Below are 24,709 nucleotides of genomic sequence, written 5' to 3'. Positions count from 1 at the left end.
TATATATTACATCTTAATATTAAGAAACAACAAAATAAGAAAAGCAATTTGACATTTGTATTTACATATATTACTTTTTGCTTCTTTTAACTTTATTTCCACTTGAAAATATTCAGTACTCTTTCTTGTGTCTCTCTGCTCTCCCAATAATCAAGGTCTCTCCAGGACCTTTCCAAGCAAACAGATATCCCTTATGGCACAGTCCTGGACTCTGCAGTATATGAACATGTTCGCATGAAGGGAATGAATCCTTTTGAGAGGGACAGCATGTATTCCCAAATGTGGCGGATGATCAACCGAAGCAATGGATCAGAGAATAACGTTCTGGAGTCCCAAGCAGGCATTCAAAAGGTACTGGCCATAGTTCTTCATTCATAGTTTACCATTTTCTCCCCCATATTGGAATTGCTAAGCTGAGTTTGGTTTACTTCCTTTTTAAAATTTTAACTTTGACATAGAGTTTTCAGTTAAATTATACCTTTTATTGATTTAAGAAGATTTTGAGGTAACTCGCTGTACCAGTAGAGGGAATTGACAGATTTCTGTGGTGTGTCTAAAGGATCCTTTTCCAATGGAATTCCAAAGCTAGAAAACATGAGCTTGTATTTTGTTCAGAACAGGGTCAAGGACATATGCACATGAAGACTTGAAAAGATTTTGACAAATCCCATTCCAAATATCATTCAGCTTATCCAGTTTTTTCAAATGATTCAGGGTATTTTCTACACTGCATTTGTTTTTCGATGAAAAATTTATGTTATGATTATGTGAAGCTCTCTGTAACAGTTAATCTTCTCCACAAATAAGGTTTCTACGAAAGTCTGTTTCTGTTTCCAAAAGTGAAAATCTTTATTTATATCTTATTTTTATAAAACCATCATTTAGAAGTTATTTTAAAAAAAACAACAACTTAGAAAGCAGTCCTTTGTGTAAAAAACATGAAGCTACTTTTTATTCTGGGCCGTGGTTTATAAACTTCTACACAGAAGTAATTCTTTCTTCCTCAGACCCCATCAACCTCCATGAGAGAACTGAATGATTTTTGCTTGAAATTATCCCAGTGGCTATTAGAGTGAAAATCCTAAGGGTTGGCATTCAATAAGTAATTATGGGACGACTGAATGAATGAATGAATGTCTAATAGCAGCATCAATGATGGTATATACTTTTTTATGTAACGTTTCACAGCAGAATAATTTGGACTCCAAGTCTGAGTTCCCTGTTCAAAAGGCAAACTCAATAATACCATGTTGGAGAATGTTTTGATGACTATAAAAGTTATTCTGCCACAGGATCTAGCATTATTCTGTGCCTTTTCATATGTTTTCCTTTATCTGCTGTTGCTATTGCGATGGTTCCCTAGCATTACCCTGGTAATTTTTTCAGTCTCTACATTGATATCATTATTTAAAAACTGATAATGGTGACATAAACCTCTTTGCAAGTACTAATGATGCTTTTAAATAAGAGAATGTCCTTGAAATGTTAGCAATGGCCTCTAACTCCTTCATCCTCATTATATTAATCCCAGTTTCCCAGGGCCCAGGTATTGATCCTCTTGTCTTTGTCCAGAGGCCCATTGGCTTTTAGAAATTAAACACAGTGCCCTCCAATTACTGGGGGCATGGAGTGGGGGGCAGGTGAGATTGGGCAGGTGAATGGACCTGTACTATATGTTGTCTGGGGGAGAAGGGAGGATAGGTTTTAGGATTTACTAGGTACTCATTGTATGTGAATGAATTTAAGCCTCAGAATAATGGTTTTGGGAAGAGTTATTTTCCTTCATATTGTCTACTGTTAAAAACAGTTTTGCTTTCTTGCGTATAAGGATAAATTGAAGTTCACAATTTGTATTTCTATCCATTTTAGATCCAAAGCTCCTCACACTTTACAGCTTTTTTCTATACCATAACATTCCAGAGAAAATTCATTTTCTTTTCTCCAGACATACAGATTCAGAATAAAAATAACTTTTAAACATATATATTCACCAATTCATTATTTATTCATTCATTCATCCAATATTTGCTAAGTAACAGTTATGTACCAGGCACTGAGGTAGGAACTGGAGGTAAACTCAATCACAGAGGAATGACCACTGGATTCATGAAATACAGGGTCTGGTGGGAGAGAGAGAAAAGGAAACTAAAATATATGATCAAACAAAATGACTTAAATTGTGACAAATGCTATCAAAAAGACAAATAGGGTGCTATTGTAGAAATTAAGAAGGAAATCTATTTGAGAAACAGTGATCAGGTAAGTTCCAGAGGACATAAGATATTATCTATGATCTGCCTGATCATGTAGAAGAGAGGGTGACAGAGCATCCAGGCAATGCTTAGTATAAGCTAAGGTCTGAAGGTCCATTCAAGAAACCAATTTAAAATCAGCATGAACTGGAGACTATTGAATGCAAAAATGTGGAATGAGTTTAGTATGCAGGGGATAGATCAAGTAGGACCTTGCCCATTATTAAGAACTTGGATTTTATTTGAATGGCAAAAAATGCTGCTGAAATAGGGAAATGTTATGATTCATTTTTATCTGTCAAGATCACTGTAACTGATATATGGGAATTGGGTAAGAGTATGCAAAGAATAGAAATAGTGAGACCATAAGAAACTTGTAACTTTCTGAAGTAGCCAGTCAAGTAAATAAGACCTCGTTTTATTTTTTGTTCCCATGTTCTTACACACACACACACACACACACACACACACACACACACTATTACCCTTCATTCCTGGTATTAATACAAACTGGTTACACTTCCTACACCCTGGTATTTTCAATATAATATATAAATCATAGAGATATAGGACATCAGTTGCTACATAGAAGCTTTAAGCAGTCATGTATGTAAGATATACATATATATCTTCTAAGGTCTTCTAAGTGTTCTTTAAGAAAACCTCTTAACTTTTAAGTATGTACATACAGTTTCCTACATTTTCTGGGTTTTTTTTTTAATTTAAGTTATTTGGCCATATGGAATTTAATTTGACCCATGTGTAAATGTAAAAGTAAACTGTAAATATTCACACTGAGAAAATTCCTGAGATTCTATGAAATAAAATTGTTTTAGACTCAGCTATTGACAGTCTTGCAGCATATGCTGAGAAATTTAATTACTCTTTAGGCTTTCATGTTTCTTTATTCTTTTATTTTTATTTTTTTTTTGCGGTACGCCATCCTCTCACTGTTGTGGCCTCTCCCATTGCGGAGCACAGGCTCTGGACACGCAGGCTCAGCAGCCATGGCTCACGGGCCCAGCTGCTCCACGGCATGTGGGATCTTCCCATACCAGGGCACAACCCATGTCCCCTGCATCGGCAGGCAGATTCTCAACCACTGCACCACCAGGGAAGCCCCATGTTTCTTTTTATTTAAATATGTAGCCATTCCATCACCTTTCAACTTGGGCTAGTGTTTCTTATGCTGTTGTTAAATGTCATACATTAAAAAAAAAAAGCTATTAGGAAGAGTAGAAAGAACTCTGGTTTTAGAAAAAACTATCTGGTTTTCTTTCTTGGTTCTTCCAGTTCTCAGCTGTATAACGTTGGACAAATCACTTGATTTCTCTAAGGCTCACTCTACTCAGCTATAAAATTATCACAGTATGAGAATTAAAAGCCTGGGCTTTGTAGGCATACAACCTAGGTGTATATCCAGTTCATATTTTTAAGTAAAATGTGTAAATGTGACTAGTTACTTAAAATCTCTGAGGCTCAGAATTTTTATCATCATATTGATAATTTCTACCTCTTACGGTTTTTCTCATTATTAAATATATATATGTAAAAGCATCAATAAATAGTTCGATTAGAATAATAAACTCTTAAGATGATCCTGAAGTTTACATGAAAGAATGTATGTGTGATTTGTTATTACAAAGCATTATTATTTGGTATTTCCTAAGGTTAACCTAAAATCATGACATAATAAAAAAGATAATGCAATAAAAGAAGTAGAGAGCAATTTCTGTTCCCTGATAGTCTGCTGATAAAGAGGGCTTATGATTTTAAAACTACACATCAAGGCCCCAAGTATTTATTACACCCCATGTTCTCAGTTTTTGGATTTACTAGAGGAGTAGTGAAGAATGTTTTTATTGATTTATAATGGAAAATATCAAAGTGAAATTTGCTGATTGTATATATTTCTTCCAACCAATATCAGAGACAGCTGAACACTGATTAGACAGAGACTAGGTAGTTATAATAAAATGTATCTTGGTTCAGTTTTCAAGGTCTTAGCCAGTTTTTATTAAAACACAGAACCAACCAACCAACAAACAATAGCCTCTCACCTGCTAAAGCTCACTGGAGTTCATGAGATTGAGAACTACAAGACATGGAATGTGGCTGATGGGCTCTTCCTCAAGTAACCGGTCTTGCACACACATCTCACACAGCAGCTTCCTGTTCTCTGTCACTGATTTCTAATTTGTGCAGGCAGAAAAGACCTCTGAGGTCTTCTAGGTCAGTATTCCGCAAAAGACCAAACTTCTACCTTTGACAGGAATTCATATATATAGTAATTCCCTTCCAGCAAAGACTGCATCCCTGTGAAAACAATACTCCCAATCTAGGTGTAATTTTGAATAGATCCCATTAATGCCTCAGGTTGTGCTTGTTTCTAATTGTGGCTGCCAGCCTCTTTAAGTTTCTCTTACTTGAAGGTAGGTCCTGGTTGCTTCTAACGTCTTTGTTCTGCTCATACCAAAGAAACCTGTACAAATGAGGATTAGGTAAATGAGTTCTGATCTGCTCTTCTTGGGAGACATTTTGCCTGTACCACACTAGCCTAATTAAACTAGAAGAAATGTTTCTGCCTTCCTCTTCCTAGGACGTTTTGCATAAGTAGGAAAAAATGTGATTTGAAAAATATAACAGTTCTTTTTCTTCTTTTTGTGTGGTACGCGGGCCTCTCACTGCTGTGGCCTCTCCCGTTGCGGAGCACAGGCTCCGGACGCGCAGGCTCAGCGGCCATGGCTCACGGGCCCAGCCACTCCGCAGCACGTGGGATCCTTCCAGACCGGGACACGAACCCTTGTCCCCTGCATCGGCAGGCAGACTCTCAACCACTGCGCCACCAGGGAAGCCCTAACTGAGTTCTTTAATGAATTCATTCAACAATTATTTATTGATCAAAACAGCCAGTGTTTTGATCACTGGAGTGAACATAATGAAAAAAAAATGCCTCATGGAGTTTACATTCTAGTGGAGGGGGCAGACAATAAATAAGATAAATATGCTGTATTTCAGCAGTGAGAAGAGTTAAGGAGTAAAACAGAGTTGGAGAGAAAAGAAGAGGGACATGGAAACGGAGATGGTCTGCCTTGTTAGATCAGATGGCCAGGGAAAGCTTCACTAAGAAGCTTTGGAGAGAGAGAGGTGTGTATCTGGGTGAAGTGTTTCCAGGCAGAGGGTCAGCTAGTGCAAAGGCCCTGAGGTGGGAACATGCCTGGATGTTCTAAGACTATGAAGGGGGCTAGGATAGCTCTAGAAATAAAGGGTGTATCAGGAGTGCAGCAATGTCAGAGTGGTAGAGGGCCAGATGGTAGGGAGGAAACATATCATATACGGTCTTGTTACTCGCAGCTAGTCCTGTGAACTAGCAGCATCAGCATCACCTGAGAGCTTGTTAGAAATGCAGACTCTTAGGCCCCACCTGTGCCCTTGTGGATGGGAATCTCATTCTAACAAGATTCCCAGGTGATTCATATGCGTGCTAAAGTCTGAGAAGTGCTCATACAGGGCCATATAGGGCATTCTAAGTGGGCTTTTACTCTGTGTGAGATTTGAAACTTAGGAGTGCGTTTTGTTTGTTTGTTTGTTTTTGCGGTACGTGGGCCTCTCACTGTTGCAGCCTCTCCCATTGTGGAGCACAGGCTCCGGATGCACAGGCTCCGGACGCACAGGCTCAGTGGCCATGGCTCATGGGCCCAACCTCTCCGCGGCATGTGGAATCCTCTCGGACCAGGGCACAAACCCGTGTCCCCTGCATCAGCAGGCAGACTCTCAACCACTGTGCCACCAGGGGAGCCCCGAAACTTAGGAGTGTTTTGAACAGAGAGTACGTAACATGATCTAACTCATACTTTGGCAAATCATATGGCTGCTGTATTGAGAAAAACTGGAGGTGACAGTGTGGTAGCTGGAAATCAGTTAGGAGGCCACGATGGTGACTCGGCAACATTCCGAAACTACAGCAATGGAAAACCATCCCTGTTAAAACCCAAATACATCTTGGAAGACTATGATTTTAAGTAACTATTAGCATTAACACATTAATGGAATTTAGTCTATCAGATTATTTTGGGAGAGACTGGAACACAAGACAGGTAATTTTTAAGAATCGATAGAGAAACTTCTACATCACAGGTAAGCATCTGACCAGGAATAAAGGATCTCTGTGTAGCACTGAAATAGAAAATTTCCTGATTAATTAGAGGGCAGTGTTCATTTCCTGATAGCCTGTTATGTCTCAGGGGGTGAATGACAAATTATTCTAAAACCTCAGCAATAAAGACTACTAGGGAAGAGAAGAAAGTCAGTATTGGTAGGATAACTCCTGTCCTAGCCAAAGGATCCCAGTGATAACTACATAATACTTCAGACTATATATTTCAAAGGGGATATAAACTCTGATGGATGCTATGGCAACAGGAAGTGGGTAGCAGTGCTGGCAGCAGCCATATCCAATCAGAAAGATAACATTAATCTGTAAGGTTGTCTGCTTAAGTCCCAGAGCACTATGGGGTAAGAGGACTTGACAAGGTACAGGTGGGGCATCAAGGCTCCAGCCAAGCCACTGGGCTTCAGGGCCCAGTTTTAATCTTAGCTGGAAAACTGGAGTGTTGAAATGAAAGCCAAAACAAAAGACTGATCATATCACATGGGCCAATATTAAGGATTTTACAGGACTGGAGCAGAAAGAAAAATTCAAGACACTATTCAATGGTGAAGTAAGCCTACCCAATGTATCCATCTCTGGCTGAAAAACTGGGTGGATTGAACCTGTTGTTTTACTTCCTCATTCAACACATATTCATTGAGCACCTATTATTTACCAGGAACTCTTCTAGGCACTGGGAGGCACACCAAAATAAGCAAAGTCCCTGCCCGAATGGAGATTATACTGTAGTGGAGAGAAAACAATAGACAAGCACATAAATATGTGCTGTAAGGAAAAACTGGAAGACTGAGAATGAAAGGGAGCAGAAGCAAGAAGAGGGATGTTGCCCTCACATAGTGGGTGGTCTCAGAAGACATCTCTGAGAAAGTGAAAGAGGACAGTTTATGAGCCATGAAGATAGTGGGGAGAAAAGGAGGATGGCAAGTACTTCAGCAGAAGGAACATTGCAAAATTCCCGAGGCAGAAGCTAGTTTGACATGATGGAGAGGAGTGTCAAAAAGACCAACGTGGGGCTTCCCTGGTGGCGCAGTGGTTGGGAGTCCTCCTGCCGATGCAGCGGACACGGGTTCGTGCCCCAGTCCGGGAAGATCCCACATGCCGTGGAGCAGCTGGGCCCGTGAGCCATGGCCGCTGAGCCTGCGCATCCGGAGCCTGTGCTCCGCAACGGGAGAGGCCACAACAGTGAGAGGCCGGCGTACTGAAAAAAAAAAAAAAAAAAAATGTGGATGCTTCGATCCCACTAAAATTCCAGTCGTATCATTTTTAAATTTTTATTTTATATTGGAGTATAGTTGATTAACAATGTTGTGTTAGATTCAGGTGTACAGCAAAGTGACTCAGTTATACATATACATGCATCCATTCTTTTTCAAATTCTTTTCACAATTAGGTTGTTAAAGAGTATTTGAGCACAGTTCCCTGTGCTATACAGTATGTCCTTGTTGGTTTTCTGTATTAAATACAGCAGCGTGTACATGTCAATCCTAAACTCCCAGTCTTTTCCTCCCCCCAACCCTTCCCTCCTGGTAACCATGAATTCATTCTTTAAGTCAGTGAGTCTGTTTCTGTTTTGAAAGTAAGTTCATTTGTATATTTTTTTTAGATTCCACATATAAGCTGTATCATATGATACTTGTCTTTCCCTGTCTGACTTAGTTCACTTAGCATGATAATCTCCAAGTCCATCTGTGTTGCTGCAAATGGCATTCTTTCATTCTTTTTAATGGCTAAGTAATATTCCATTGTATATATGTACCACATCTTCTTTATCCATTCATCTGTCAAAGTAGTACAGCTGCTATGGAGAACAGTATGGAGGTTCCTTAAGAAAATAAAAATACAGCTACCACATGATCCAGCAATCCCACGCCTGGGCATATATCCAGTGAAAAACATGGTTTGAAAGGATACATAAACCCCAATGTTCATTGCAGTGCTGTTTACAATAGCCAAGACATGGAAACAACCTAAATGTCCAACCAATTGTATCTTTTTTTAAGCTATAATTGACATATAACATTATCTTAGTTCTAGGTGTACAACATAATGATTCCATGTTTGTATACATTGCAAAATGATCACCACAGTAAGTCTACTTCATATCCATCAACATAGTTACAGATTTGTTTTTTTTTGTGATGAGAATTTTTAAGGTTTATTCTCTTAGCAACTTTCAAATATGCAATACAGTATTATTAACTATGGTCACCATGCTGTATATTACATCCCCATGACTTACTTATTTTATAACTGGAAGTTTGTATCTTTTGACCCTTTTTACCCATTGTAATCTTAATTGGGGAATGGAAGGCATCTGAATATCTTAGATCATTTCAGGTGATACTTTTTTTTTAACATCTTTATTGGAGTATAATTGCTTTACAATGGTGTGTTAGTTTCTGCTTTATAACAAAGTGAATCAGCTATACATATACGTATATCCCCATATCTCCCCCCTCTTGTGTCTCCCTCTCACCCCTCTAGGTGGTCAGAAAGCACTGAGCTGATCTCCCTGTGCTATGTGGCTACTTCCCACTAGCTGTCTATTTTACATTTGGTAGTGTATATATGTCCATGCCACTCTCTCACTTCGTCCCAGCTTACCCTTCCCCCTCCCCATGTCCTCAAGTCCATTCTCTATGTCTGCATCTTTACTCCTGTCCTGCCCCTAGGTTCTTCAGAACCTTTTTTTTTTTTTTTTTGAGATTCCATGTATGTGTGTTAGCATACGGTATTTGTTTTTCTCTTTCTGACTTATTTCACTCTGTATGACAGACTCTAGGTCCATCCACCTCACTACGAATAACTCAATTTTGTTTCTTTTTATGGCTGAGTAATATTCCGTTGTATATATGTGCCACATCTTCTTTATCCATTCATCTGTCGATGGACACTTAGGTTGCTTCCATATCCTGGCTATTGTAAATAGAGCTAAAATGAACATTGTGGTACATGACTCTCTTCTTGAATTATGGTTTTCTCAGGGTATATGCCCAGTAGTGGGATTGCTGGATCGTATGGTAGTTCTATTTTTAGTTTTTTAAGGAACCTCCATACTGTTCTCCATAGTGGCTGTATCAATTTACATTCCCACCAAAAGTGCAAGAGGGTTCCCTTTTCTCCACACCCTTTCCAGCATTTATTGTTTGTAGATTTTTTGATGATGGCTATTCTGACTGATGTGAGGTGATACCTCATTATACTTTTGATTTGCATTTCTCTGATGATTAGTGATGTTGAGCATCTTTTCATGTGTTTGCTGGCAATCTGTATCTCTTCTTTGGAGAAATGTCTATTTAGGTCTTCTGCCCATTTTTAGATTGGGTTGTTTGTTTTTTGATATTGAGCTACATGAGCTGCTTATAAATTTTGGAGGTTAATCCTTTGTCAGTTGCTTCATTTGCAAATATTTTCTCCCATTCTGAGGGTTGTCTTTTCATCTTGTTTATGGTTTCCTTTACTGTGCAAGAGCTTTTAAGTTTCGTTAGGTCCCGTTTGTTCATTTTTGTTTTTATTTCCATTTCTCTAGGAGGTGGGTCAAAAAGAATCTTTCTGTGATTTATGTCACAGAGTGTTCTGCCTATGTTTTCCTCTAAGAGTTTTATAGTGTCTGGCCTTACATTTAGGTCTTTAATCCATTTTAAGTTTATTTTTGTGTATGGTGTTAGGGAGTGTTCTAATTTCATTCTTTTACATGTGGCTGTCCAGTTTTCTCAGCACCACTTATTGAAGAGGCTGTCTTTTCTCCATTGTGTATTCTTGCCTCCTTTATCCAAAATAAGGTGACCATATGTGTGTGGGTTTATCTCTGGGCTTTCTGTCCTGTTCCATTGATCTGTATTTCTGTTTTTGTGCCAGTGCCATATTGTCTTGATTACTGTAGCTTTGTAGTGTAGTCTGAAGTCAGGCAGCCTGATTCCTCCAGCTCCATTTTTCTTTCTCAAGATTGCTTTGGCTATTTGGCGTGTTTTGTGTTTCCATGCAGATTGTGAAATTTTTTGTTCTATTTCAGGTGATTCTGATTCAAAATAAAGGTTGAAAATCAGCATTATAATATTTTGAAGCCATTTAAATGACTTTGGCTTTTACTCTGAGATTGGAAGCCAAGGAAGGGTTGAGGACAGAAGAGTGACATGATCTGACTTACTTTTTCAAGGTCCATTTTAGGTGCTGTATAGAAAATAGGCAAGGGCTAGAAGCAGGGAGACCAGTGTGGTGGACACTGTAATCATCCAAGTGAGAAATGATGGTGGGTAGACCAGAGTGGTTATGGTGGAAGTGGTGAGAAGTGGTTGAATTTGAATATATTGTGAAGGTAGCTCTGACAAGATTTTCTGAAAGATTGAATGTGGGGTATGAAAAAGAGGAGTTAAAGATGAGTCCAATGTCTTTGGCTTAAGCAATTGGAAGAATGAATTTGCCATTTATTGAGACTGAGAAAACTATGGTAAGAGCAGATTTTAAAAGTCAAATGAAAAATTGCCTTTGGCATGATAGTTAATATGAAATGCTTCTTGATTATCCAGGCAAAGATGCCAAGAGAATTGCTGCAGATAGGAGTTGGATGTTTAAGAGAAAGTTCTAGTTGGAGATAAATGTTTGGGGATGACTAGCACAGTGTTTGCCTTTTAAAGTCATAGGACTCCATGATATCACTACAGATGTGTGTGCATCTAGAGAAGACAGATTGCTAAACTTATCCCTGGGACAATTTGGTATTTAGAGGAGGGAGAGATAAAAAGGGTATAACAGAGTCAGGGAATGATCAGCCAGTGAGGCAGGAGAAAAACAAGAGTGGTTTTTTTAAGAAGCCAAGTGAAAAAAGTGTTTCAAGGAATCTCAAATGAACAACTGTCAAATGATGCTCATGGAGCAAGTATAATGAAGACTAAGAATTAATGATTTATTTGGTGACCAGTAGTCACTGGTGACCTTGACAAGAGCAGATCTGGTAGAGTGAAAGGAGAAGGAATTAAAATTAGATTGGAGAGAAAAAAAGAACAAGGAAAGAGGCAATGGAGATTATGAGAATAGGCACTTTTTAAAGGAGTTTTCTTCAAAGGAAATGCTGAAGAACGGGAGGGGTTCCTGGAGTGGGATATGAAGTTCAGGGAAAGTTTTTATGAAGGAGGATATACAATGTCTGTATACTGATGGGATGATATTGTAAGACGGGAAAACTCATCATGCAGGAGAGAGACAGGTAACTGCTGAGATCCAGTGCACAAGTGGAGGATTTGGATTTAGGAACATAATCCATCCATAGTAAGAGGAAAGAGGGTAGAGCATATGGACATACATTCAGATAGGTTGGACGATACGGTGGTGGGAGCACATGGGAGTTCATTTTTGACTGCTTGTATTTACTCAAAGAAATGGGAACCAAGGTCATCACCAAAATGTAAGAAGATAGAGATTCTGGAGATTTAAAGAAAGAGAAAGTAGGAATGTTTTTTCTGGAGAATGGGTGGAACAGTAGACTAGTGAAATGTAATGGGACTCCCAGACAAGACTAAAGACCCCTTTGCAACAGTGTTCTTGACTGTAAATTGGGACCAATCAGCGTGATTGTGGGGGATTCTCTAGCCTCCCTATCTTCAGCTGCCTGAGCATAAACATGGAGTCTAGAGAGCAGACTTCATCACAATTGGTGTTTGCCAGATAAGCATGGTAGAAGACAATGAGGTGGGAGAGTTAAGAGTATATGTAAAGAAATGATCTCTGTTATGAATCATGGAATCTGAGCTGTATAGGAAGACAGTTATAACACAAGGAGATTGAGGCTACCAAAAGGGTGGCATGAGCAATGGACTTAGGTCTAGATGGGACTGAAGCATTGTTGGAGTCAGTGAACCAGAAGGATGGGATTGGAAATAACATGAAGTTGGTTCTGAGATGACACATCTGAAATTGAGATGATGAGGAGAATTCTGGCATTGGAGATGATATGACATGAGAGTGGGTGGCCTGAGGTGGGAGGAAAGACACGATCTTTGGAGAAGAAGAAGCCAAGAGACTGAGAAGCCAAGTACTGAGAAAGAATGTCTATGTGAATAATCAAATCACCAAGAATAACCACAGAACTAGAATTTGAGGGTGACAGAGAGGCAAGTGATAAAATCTTCAAGCAAGTTTGGAGGAGTGACAGAATCAGCAGATGACTGCAGTAAGAGTGAGTAGCAGGTAGTAGAGCCTGATAACATGAGCTTCAAAGCTAGAGGACATTAGAGACAAGGGTCCAGAATTGGTTCAAGGGGCAAGGAGAACACCTACCATGATCCAGCCACAGTGATATGACTGTTGTAGAAGAGAAAAATAGCCACCACTTGAGAAGACCAAAGGCAATGTGGTATCCCCAGAGGAGAAGCAGGTTCCACTTAGCAAAAGAAAGTAAAAGGAAATTTAAAAAAAAACAAGAAAAACAGATTGAGGGTATAGGCAGGGTAACTGTATGTCCTGGTTTGGGACAACCCTGACTTTGCCAGGTGTCCCACTCTCAAGATTATTCCCATCAAAACAGTAAATTGTATGATCTCCCTAGATATAGGGATCATGGTGGTTCCATAGATCAGAGTGGAAGAGTCTGGACAGTTGGAGAGGAATGGGAAAATTGGTCAAAACAAGGCAGTGTGCAGAATCCAATCAATAAGTGATGAGGAGTGACCTGGAAGTCTTAGATTTTTCATGATGATGGACACTCAGAGATCTAGAAACAATATGGACTTTAGGCTCTAGACAGATTGGCTAGTTGGTGAATGTGAGGTGACAGGAGGGGTGAGCATGTTGCCAGGGTCACAGTGACAATGGCAGGGTGGAGTCCTGACAAAGAGCAGTCTTACCAGGGGCCGAAAGATTTGAGGGCATTACTTCCTACAGCTGAGGGACTCTGGGAGAGGTAGCATCTGACAAGTGAGAACCAAGTTCATAAAAGAAAAAGAAAGCTGCAAGTAGAAAACAAATTTCAACTGCTACTTAGTTTTACATATAATAATTTTTAGTCTTATGTGCTTCAAACCCATGAACTACACTGGCCATATTCTCTTCTGGTTCTTCCATTCCCCTTCCTCTTAGAGTGCTATAGCGTCATTTGGCATTGAGTAAAACTGCCAGAGTAGATGACAGTTATGAGCCAGCAACAGAGAGAGGGTAAGAGCTAACTTGAGCTTCAGTAAGTGGCGTGGTAATATACTGACTAGGGGCATGACCTTAACACTGGGGTTAAGCCCTTATTATAGAAATGAATAATCAGACTGAATACAACTTGAGGGAAAAACAAGACAAAATACTAAACAGCTTGGGTCTATGAAAATGCCAAGAGTCCTGAGCTGTCATGCCATGGGGTTTAGAGGTAGCAGTGCATTTGCTACATTTGCCCTTTTGCCAAATGATTCAAATAAATATATGATTCACTGTAGCACTTCACCCTGCAACTGGGAACTCAGATCCCACTGGCATATTTTCTGCTCTCAGGGAATCAGAGTTTTTAGGTCAGTGTCAGTTATCACACAGTGAAAGAAGAGAACCAGTGAAAGAATGGAAAAATACATAGAGATCATTTCCAGCAGCCCTGCCAGTGCATTTCTGATGCCTGGGATTGGGTTTAAAAAATAATAATTATATTATTTTTTAAAACTTATTTTTGTTTCTAATAATCTTCATGGATGTTTGAAATCAATTAGTCTTGATTAGATCTTTTCTCAAAGAGGAAAGGAGAAACCTAAAACCATGTACTTCTTAGGCAGTCCTAAGCATTTTAACTTGAGTTAGAATATGTCAGGTCTTATAGCACACAAAGCAAACTACAAATAAAGATTTTTTCCCTAGATGCCCAGAAAAAACATATATGTATAATTCTATAAATTAAAGTAAAAATAATAAAGTGGTGTCATATATATAAAGATGACACTACTAACCCACCATTCACAGAGCATGTACTTTAAAAATTGCTTTTTTTATATAGTGATTTAATCCATGATGAAAGCTAGACCTGCTGCAATTCTTCTTTTAATTAGTTACATCTGATTCCAATTCATCTGTTCAGTCACTCATTCCTTTAATCTACAAACATTTATTCAGGGGCTAATAAGTACCAGAAACTATGTATCTTAGGTACCGAGGATGCAGAGACGGATTCGTTTAGTGAGGATGGGGCAGTAAAATTCAGAATAGCAGCTACCCCACGGAGAGATATACAGGGTATTATGAGGACACAGAGAAAGGGAACCTAGTGTAGCCTGGGGGATGAGGCTTGTTCAGATCACAGAGGCTTCCAAAAGGAGTAACGTCAAACTTAGAACAAGCAGGATTTAATTAAGTAAAGGAGAGAGAGGAAGAAGTAGGATACGGAGGAGAGAGCCTGAACGAAAGCATGGAGGTGAGCAGAATAGTGTACGTGCAGAAGACAAAAAGCAATTACAGTTAGATATAAGGTGCTTGTATTAGGGTTTTCTAGAGAAATAGGACCAATAAGATAGATATAGATATAGATATAAAGATATATCCCTATATATAATTATATCCTATATATAGTTTTATGTATAATGATAAATATCTATAGCCATGTATGTGTTTTTGTTTTGTTTTTGTTTTTGTTTTTTTGTGGTACGTGAGCCTCTCACTGTTGTGGCCTCTCCCGTTGCGGAGCACAGGCTCCGGACGCGCAGGCTCAGTGGCCATGGCTCACGGGCCCAGCCGCCCCACGGCATGTGGGATCTTCCCGGACCGGGGCACGAACCCATGTCCCCTGCATCGGCAGGCAGACTCTCAACGACTGCACCACCAGGGAAGCCCAGCCATATATGTTTTATATACATACATATATATGTGTGTATATATATGTGTAGTGTGTGTATATAATACAGACACACATAAAATGAGATTTATTATAAGAAATTGGCTCATGAGATTACAGAGGCCGAGAAGTCCCAGGATCTTCTATCTATAAGCTGGCAACCAAGGAAAGCCAATGATGTAAATTTCAGCCTGAGTGTGAAGGCCTAAGAACTAAGGATGGCTGATGGTATAAATCCCAGTCCATGGGCAGGAGCAGACTGATGTCTTGGCTCAAGTAGTCAGGCCAAAAGAGAGAATTCAACCTTCCTCTACGTTTTTGTTCTATTCTGGCCTTCAGTAGGTTAGGTAGTGCCCACCCACATTGGGGAGGACAATCTGCTTTACTTAGTCCACCAATTCTCAGACACACTCAGAAATAATGTTTTACCAGATATCTGGGCATTCTATGGCCCAGAGCTACAATAAAGTGAAGGGAGGTGATAGGAGGCGCAGTCTGTGCTATGGATCAAAGACATCCACTGGGCCGTATATCATCTGAACCTGCTAATTGGTTGTTAATTGTATAGTTTTAGCTAAATGAGCAAAAAGGTATGAAAAGCATTACTAAAAATATTTGAAAAGAAATTTCTGGGTCGAAAAGAAGATACAGTCACCTTGGGCCTCAGTTTTCTTCCTTATCTGTAAAACTGTGAAAATGGAATGATGAGTTCTGAGGTTTCTTCTGGAGCTAATATTCAATGAGTCTTTGGACCCTGATTTCAAACTGTTTAGAAGCCACATGAGAAAAGTGCGCCTCCCAGGAAATGGCAGAGGCCCCTAGTGGGAGCCTCGGCTGTCAGTCCTGATTTAACACATCTTTGTCCTCAAGCCAAAATATTCTACAAAAGAATTCCAACTTTATAGTTCCCCAGGATGAAAACAAATGAATAGGTGCGTCTTTGTTTCCTGGTGGTTCCATTATGTTCAGAAACTTCTTTGTCCAACAAATAGTTTAAATGGCCCTTTGCCTTGGTTTAGTTCTTACCCTCAAAGTTACTTCCCAAACTGGAATGTGCATATACATTTTAAAAATTTCTGTTGGAAAAATGCCAAAAAGTAAAAATTATAATTCTGCCCTAAATTTAAAATTAGCCCATTCCACCCATCCAATTTTACCCTCAGTTAACCTTCATTAATAGCAGGCTGATCATCTTCGAGACTTTCTTCTGTACATAGGCACACACATGCATGCAGTTTTTTATTTGGTTTCCATTTTGACTTTTAAAAAAATGAAATGTTCTCTTGCCTTTGTCTTTTTCAATTTCTGTCATAAACATCTTTCAGGTTAGCATATATATATTAGAACATACAATATGTAATTTTAAAACCTTCAAAATATTCCATGAACTACTATCATTTATCAAATCATTGTCCTTGATAAACACTTTTAATGTTTTGTACATTTTCTCCCAAAAGCAGCTATGATGAACATTTATTTATATATATGTATGTTTTTTAAATAAATATAGTCATAAAAGTGGGATTCTGGGTTAGAGCACGTGCATTTACAAATTTAATTACCACTCTAAAAGTAGTCTCTAAAAATGTACCAATTTCTACAGAAGAGAGAGCTATGTTTTCCCACTTTCTTGCCTGAGTTGCCAGAATTAAATTACATTACTCTTTTAGTTTTTCATTTTTGCCAAAGTGATGAGTGGAAACTAATGTATTTTTATTTTCACTTTTCTGATTCATAAGGTTGAACATTTTTTCAAATGTGTATTAGCTTTTGTAAGTCATCTATATATTGCTAAGTTATTTCTTTTGCTCCTTTTTCTATTGACTTAATTGTTCTTATCAATTTTATACCACTTTAAAAAATATTGATGATGGCACTTTGTCTTTTTTTGTTACTCTGCCTTTAACCCTTCAGGCTTTTCTATTCCAATCCATGCTCGCATCTGCATTTACACTGTCAGTTAAGCAGATGTACTAGCAAGCAAAGACAGTTTAGTTAGGTCCTAATATAAATCCACATGCCCAGTGTACACTTCATAAGACAGCATTTCTTTTGCCAGACAGCACTTTCAAAGAGCAGCATTTACTTTTTGAAACATGGGAAAAGCTAAATGGTTTTATAAATATGCCTCTGAGCTGTCCACTCTTTGCAATCTTTCTCTTTACCCCTAAGACTACTAATATTATATAAATAAGAATTTTATAAAACTTTGTTTCCTGGTGAAAGATAAATACTGAGAAGGCTCAAAATTTTTGAAATGTTTTTCTATGGACATTTTTAATTAAGATACTTGACGTTCATGCCTGTATATTTGTTTCCATTAAATTAAGCTGTAGACCTTAACACATACTTTGAATTTTTAGTTTTTTATGAAACCCACCTTTCCTCAGTAGGAAATTAGGAGCCTATGTAAGCTTCATTTGCATTCTTGTGGGTCCCAGCCCCTAGGTGTCCTTTCATATCCTGAAAGGGTCCTCTCCTCTCACTCTTACTAATGTGTTCAGTGTTCCACTATGATTTTCTCCTTTTCAACTGCTGAATTCGCTTCTCCTACTAAGGCATAAATGCCATGATTACTAGCTTATCCTTCTTGCTTTTATGTTTCTCAGATTAATTGTCATCTTGGGTACAAAAGCTTCTGATTACAAATTCCTCCTTTCTTGTTAAATATCCATAACTCTATTATTTTTCTTATTTAAATCAATAATGTTTTGCAAAAGCCTTTAGGGCTCTGTCATCTGGTACCAACTCTGCCTGGGAAATAATAAAACAAAATTTCAATGCCTTGATAGTATTTTGGGGCAATAAATACAATATAATATAAAACCATACTTATGTTTGGTAGAAAATAACCTGTGATTTCAATTTTCCCTTTATTTCTTCTATTACAAATAATATGAAACACTGGAATCCAAAAGTGAAAAATAGGTTTTAGAAAACATAAGTAAAGATAGATTATATCATAAGGAATTGATTTGTGATATAATCTGAACATATCATAATAATAGTTTCCATATTTAACATTCAATATATACATTTGATTGAAATTTAAATTTTTATTTATTTATTTTAAATTGTGGTAAAATACATGTAACAAAATTTACCATCTTAATCATTTTAAGTGTAGAGTTTAGTAGAATTAAGTCACATTTTTATACATGTGTCACCACCATCCATCCTGAGAACTGTTTTCATTTTGCAGAACTAAAATTCTGTAACCGTTCAACAAATACTCCACATTCCCCTCTTCCCCAAACCCTGGAAAGCACCATTCTGCTTTCTGCCTTTATGAATTTGACCACTTTAGGGACCTCATATAAGTAGAGTCATACAGAATTTGTCCTTCTGTGACTGGCTTATTTCACTTAATATAATGTCCTCAGGGTTCATCCATGTTGTAGCACATGTCAGAACGTTTCTCCTTTTTAAGGCTGAGTGATATTTTATTGGATGTGTAGACCATATTTTGCTCATCTGTTCATTCATTTAAAGGCACTTGGGTTTCTTCATCTTCTGGCTCTTTTGAATAATACTGCAGTGAGCATGGTGGTACAAATATATTTGAGTCCCTTCTTTCAATTAAGTATATCTCCAGAAGTAGGATTTCTGGATCCTATGGTAACTCTATTTTTAATATTTTGAGGAACCGCATACTGATTTTCGTAGTGACTGTACCATTGTACATTCCCACCAGTGGTGCACAAGGTCTCCACATCTTCACCATCATTTATTCTGATTTTTCTTTTTAGTAGCCATCCTAGTGGGTATAAGAAGGAACATATAAATTTATGTTCTATTTTTTTTTAAATTTTATTTATTTATTTATTTTTGGCTGTGTTGGGTCTTCGTTGCTGCACGTGGGCTTTCTCTAGTTGAGGCGAGCGGGGGCTACTCTTCGTTGCAGTGCATGGGCCTCTCACTGCAGTGGCTTCTCTTGTTGCAGAGCACGGGGTCTCGAGCACAGGCTCAGTAGCTGTGGCACACGGGCTTAGTTGCTCCGTGGCATGTGGGATCTTCCTGGACCAGGGAATGAACCTGTGTCCCCTGCATTGGCAGGCGGATTCTTAACCACTGAACCACCAGGGAAGTCCCTATGTTCTATTTTAATATTTATTTTTAGAAGTACTATTTTTGGATAACAAACTTGAATCACTGTAATCTCTGTCATTTACTGTGGTAGAAATTAGACTGTGCTGGGTAATCATACAAAGCCCAGCATTCATGAGAGGTAAAACTCAATCCAACTCACAAAAATGGCTCACATCCAGTAGTGATTCTCAAAGACAGAGGAGACCAATAACACAACAACCTACCTCCAGCAAGTGAGGCAAATCAGAGGCAGGTATAGTTCAACAAAACAAAACAAAAGCAAAACCCGTCCTATTCTGACACACCCAATTGAGAACTTCTGGTTTTCCTAAACTCTCTGGGAATTACCCATTTCCCATTGTTATCCCCAGAATTCATCACAGATCTGTCAGTTTAATCATTTTACTTTATAGATGAGAAAATTATACCTAAAAAGCTTAAGTGATTTACCTAAGGCCACACAGCTAATTAATGTCAAGATTTATGACTACAGCCCACGTCTCTTAACTCCTGGTCATTTTTATTCTTTCTTCCACAGTAATAGAACTTTAGTCTCTAATGTCCTCCCAAAGCTAATTAAAATTCACATCACAATTTGAGTGGTTCTCAAAGTTTAGAAGGCACTAAGAATTACTGAGGGAGGCTGCATAAAAGGCTTATTTCCAAACTCTAAACTCAGATATTAAGATTCACTGGGTCTGGGATGAGACCAAAAAGAATTACATTTTTAACAAGCAATCCAAGTGTTTCTGATTGTTCACAGATTATCTTCTGAGAATCACTTTTGGGACATTATTTAAAAGCCCTTGTCCTTGGGCCATTGATCCACAAGTCTGGAGACCTGCAGCTTCAACACCACCTGGGAATTTGTGAGAAATATAAATTCTTAGACCACTCCAGAATTACCTAATCAGAGACTCTTGGGGTTAGGCTGGGAAATTGTATACTAACAAGCTCCTTGGGTGGTGCGGGTGCAACTAGAGAACCATGGCCTATGCTCTACTTTAGCCCAGGCAAGCTACTCACTTAATTCTCACTTTATTTATTGCATTCCAACCAGAGGATTTAAGTATCCAGAGCTTCAGGTACATCTAGGTAATCTGAAATCTTTTATCACCTTAATTGATACTACTGGCTTTTTTAAGTGTGTACACGGTTTTCGTGAATGCTTCAATACTGAGGAACAAAACCTTCACTATCTTTACTCCTTACATGCAATTAATCAGGAAGTAGAGGTTAAGTGAGGAGCACATCAAGTGGCAAATATTGCTTCTCCTCTTGTGACAGCATTTATTTTTTAGGAACACGACAACACTTATCTGCTTGCTGTACATCTCTACCTCATGCCCTGCCAGTGCCTCTACCAGCCATACGTCTAACACTGAACTAATTATCTTTCTCTTCAAGTTGATGCTTATCTTTCTGTATTCTTTATTTCTGTTAAAAGCACCAATACCCTCCCTGTCATCCAGCCTGGAAACTGAGGAGTCATTTTCATTGCTTTCATCTTTCTTCCCAGAACCGATTAATTGCTTTATCAGTTAACATCTTTCCCATTTATCCCTCCTTTCCCTTTACTACTTCCAATTTAGTAATTCATGTCATTATTGCTACCCTCCTGGACTATGCAACTAGCTAACTGTTTGGCCCCCTCCTGGCAATTAATCTTCCCTCAGCATAGTTCTGATAGTGATCCATCTTTGCTCAAAAGCGTTTGTGTTCCACTTTATCTCAAGTGCAATTTGTTTATCCTAACATTCAAAGGTCTCTACAGTTTGGCATTATCCTTCCTTTCAATCTTCATTTATTCATTTTTTCCATTTAAAAAATATTTATTGAACACCTATTCTGTACTGAACATTTATCTAAGTATCGTCTTTTCTCTATCATATGCCTTATGTTCCTATTAAACTAAGTTACTGGCTTTCTTTTAAATGCCTCAATAGTCTTACATATCAAGTGTTGTTCATTTCTTTCCTCTCATTAGGAACCCCCTCCTCCCATTGCCTTCTTTTCCTGTTCTTCAGCTGTTCATTTCCAAGGTCTATCTCAGCTGTTACTAAAAGTCTTTCCTGATTCTCTTGCCTAGAATATTTTCTTTCTCCATTAAACTCTCGATAATTTTTCTATTCCCACATATGATTTCTTCTTAACATTATAATGGTCTGTGTCTGTCCTAGATTGTTTACTACTTTGGCTCAGGATTCATACTTGATTCATCCATTTATCCCTATGTCTCTTTAGGGATAACTCAAATATAAAAGTTCTATAAATCTTTAATGAATTAAATTAAATAGCTGAGTTTCAAGCTTCATTTTTGATCTTTGTTTCCAACTTGAATAACTAAAATCTTCTTTTGTAGTAATCAATCTTGTGTTACTCAAGAATTCAGACCCCCAAATTTCTAAGCCTTGGTCCTCATAGAGAGTTCCTAAAGAGACTAGATATTTTTGTATTTTTATTATATTCTGGATGGTACAACTTACTCATTTTCTTAAAAAAGCTCCCAGTAAAATAATTTGTCTTATAAATAGAATAGGTCTCCACTTCTCAACCTAATTTAAATTATCTGTCTCATTACGTGTGTTTGTTTAACTGAGACTTGTTACTTTGACCAGAGAAGTCTGACATGTGGAATTTCCTGTATTTAGGCTGGTAAAATGACCAGTTATATGTATTTGTTTTATACTCTTGTCTAGAAGGCTGAGAAGCAAAGCAGGAAGGACAGCACAGTGCCAGGCTAGGGTCAAGCAAGTTTGGCACTCACTTCAGGTGCATAATTTAAGGGGTAGGGATGCCAAAAAACCCTCAATACTCACAATATATAGACATGGTTCCACATGGCACTGGCAGATCCAGTCTTTATGTAAATTTTTGATATTTTGTTCAGCATGGATTTTTAAATTAATTTTCATTTTTTAATATTGCATTAAAATATTATTTATTTTAATTACTGAATTTCATGGTCCCTTAAATTTTGTGCCCAAGCAAAAATGCTTTGCTCGCCTCAACCTAATCTATGCCCTGAGAAGGGAACAGAAAAAAAAGATAGGAAAGAAAGGCATGAAGGCAGACAGACAGAGACTTTTTTGAATACTCTTAATCTTTAAATTTAAAATATGATATTAGATTGATAACAGATATACAAAAACAAGTATGATGGAAGATTCTGCTAATATTGGCATAAATCAATGATGTATGCTTGTGTGCAGTATATATATACTATATACAGATGTTGTAACCAGATTGCATAGTTTATACCTGAACATTACAATATAATGTAATCATTGGATCAGTCCAGGAAGGTTGATTCTGAATTCTCTTTACATTGTCCATACTCATGCTTATTTTTTCCTTGTTAGAATTAGTTACAAATTTGGGGAGTTTTAGGAGAATTTACTTGTAAATCTCTGACAATTTCTAAACCATGCTTTATTAAATACTTCTTTAAAAGTCCAAGATAACATATTAGACTTAAGCTTAGGTTATTTGGACTTTAGAGATAGATGAGGGGGTTTCAGTCTGAGATTCCCCACTACCTAGCCACAAGGTCTAGTAACAATCCTGGGAAATAACCAGGTACATTTCCCTAAATGTGGCACATAATTTGTAACTCAGCCTATCGGGGGATTATATAAGCTAAAATATGGAAAAAAATAAAAATGAACTCAGAATCAATATATTTGGGCTAATTCAATGAATAGGTATATTTTAAAACCCTGAGCTTCAGTTTTTCACCTGTAAAAAAATAAAGGCTGTGTAGTGGGAAAATACAAAGTTTATTTTTAAAGAACATAGGGGACTGCCTGGGAAAGAGTAGATATGCAATAATTACCACTTTCCATTTCCTTGACAATAAAGCCCACGATATGCCTTTGTTTGCTGATTCTCACCTTGTATGTTAAGCTTGAGGGCCCCATCTGCCCAGCAATAGGTAAATATGATGGAAAATTCCTGCTTCAAACTATATCATGATCAGAAACTTATTGCATTTAGTATTTTTGTGTATTTAACTCTGCATATAAAATATTTAGCCTATAGGAAATTTATAAATTCCAGTCAAGTGAAATATTGCACTCCAGTTGTGAAGCACAAGAAGTTTTTATTGGTTTTTCAGCTCAAAATATTAATATTCTTCTTCACCATATTAACACATAAAGGATACACAGCTTTATATAATTCTAGCAGATAGTCTTACTTATCATTTCTCCATTTGGGATTTTGGATTAAATAATTATATGCAAATTTAGAGAAATTCCTTTTCCATGTTAGGGGGCTCTAATTAAGTTTGTCAATCTAGTTGCTTTTGGAAATTTCTCCACATATTATACATAAAACTGAGAGGGGACCTTCAAGATGGCAGAGGAGTAAGATGTGGAGATCACCTTCCTCCCCACAAATACATCAGAAATACATCTACATGTGAAACAACTCCTACAGAACACCTACCGAATGCTGGCAAAAGACCTCAGACCTCCAAAAAGGCAAGAAACTCCCCACATACCTGGCCGTGTGGCTGACAGGGGTCTTGGTGCTCCAGCCAGGTGTCAGGCCTGAGCCTCTGAGGTGGGAGAGACAAGTTCAGGACACTGGACCACCAGAGACCTCCCAGCCCCCTGTAATATCAATCAGCGAGAGCACTGCCAGAAATCTCCATCTCAATGCTAAGACCCAGCTCCACTCAACAACAATCAAGCTCCAGTGCTGGACACATATGGCAAACAACTAGTAAGACAGGAACACAACCCCACCCATTAGCAAAGAGGCTGCATAAAACCGCAATAAGTTCACAGACACCCCGAAACACACCACTGGACACAGTCCTGCCCACTAGAAAGTCAAGATCCAGCCTCATCCACCAGAACACAGACACCAGTCCCCTCCACCAGGAAGGCAACACAACCCACTGAACCAACCTTATCCACTGGAGGCAGACACCAAAAACAATGGAAACTACGAACCTTCAGCCTGCAAAAAGGAGACCCCATGCACATTAAGTTAAGCAAAATGAGAAGCCAGAGAAATACTCAGCAGATGGAGGAGCAAGGTAAAAAGCCACCAGAACAAACAAATGAAGAGGAAATAGGCAGTCTACCTGAAAAAGAATTCAGAATAATGATAGTAAAGATGATCCAAAATCTTGGAAACAGAATGGAGAAAGTACAAGAAACGTTTAACAGGGACCTAGAAGAACTAAAGAGCAAACAAACAATGATGAACAAAACAATAAATGAAATTAAAAATTCTCTAGAAGGGATAAATAGCAGAATAACTGAGGCAGAAGAAGGGATAAGTGACCTGGAAGATAAGATAGTGGAAATAACTACCACAGAGCAGAATAAAGAAAAAAGAATGAAAAGAATTGAGGACAGTCTCAGAGACCTCTGGGAAAACATTAAACACACC

General features: G+C 38.1%; 1 protein-coding gene across 3 annotated transcripts in view; it reads left to right on the top strand.

The window, feature by feature from the left end:
• The window catches only part of GRID2 (glutamate ionotropic receptor delta type subunit 2), a gene marked incomplete at its 3' end in the record, with an annotated part of 1,368,259 nt that overhangs the window by 1,112,821 nt on the left and 230,729 nt on the right, over positions 1–24,709 (top strand). For all 3 annotated transcript variants that reach the window (XM_082605769.1, XM_082605770.1, XM_082605768.1), the window contains one exon: positions 156–351. In XM_082605769.1, coding sequence (XP_082461895.1) covers positions 156–351 — 196 coding nt within the window. The remainder of the gene's footprint in view (positions 1–155; positions 352–24,709) is intronic.

This window comes from Mesoplodon mirus (genome assembly GCF_964341445.2).
Source record: "Mesoplodon mirus genome assembly, chromosome: 2".
Taxonomy (NCBI): Eukaryota; Metazoa; Chordata; class Mammalia; order Artiodactyla; family Ziphiidae; genus Mesoplodon; species Mesoplodon mirus.
This window is presented reverse-complemented; position numbering and strand designations above follow the sequence as displayed.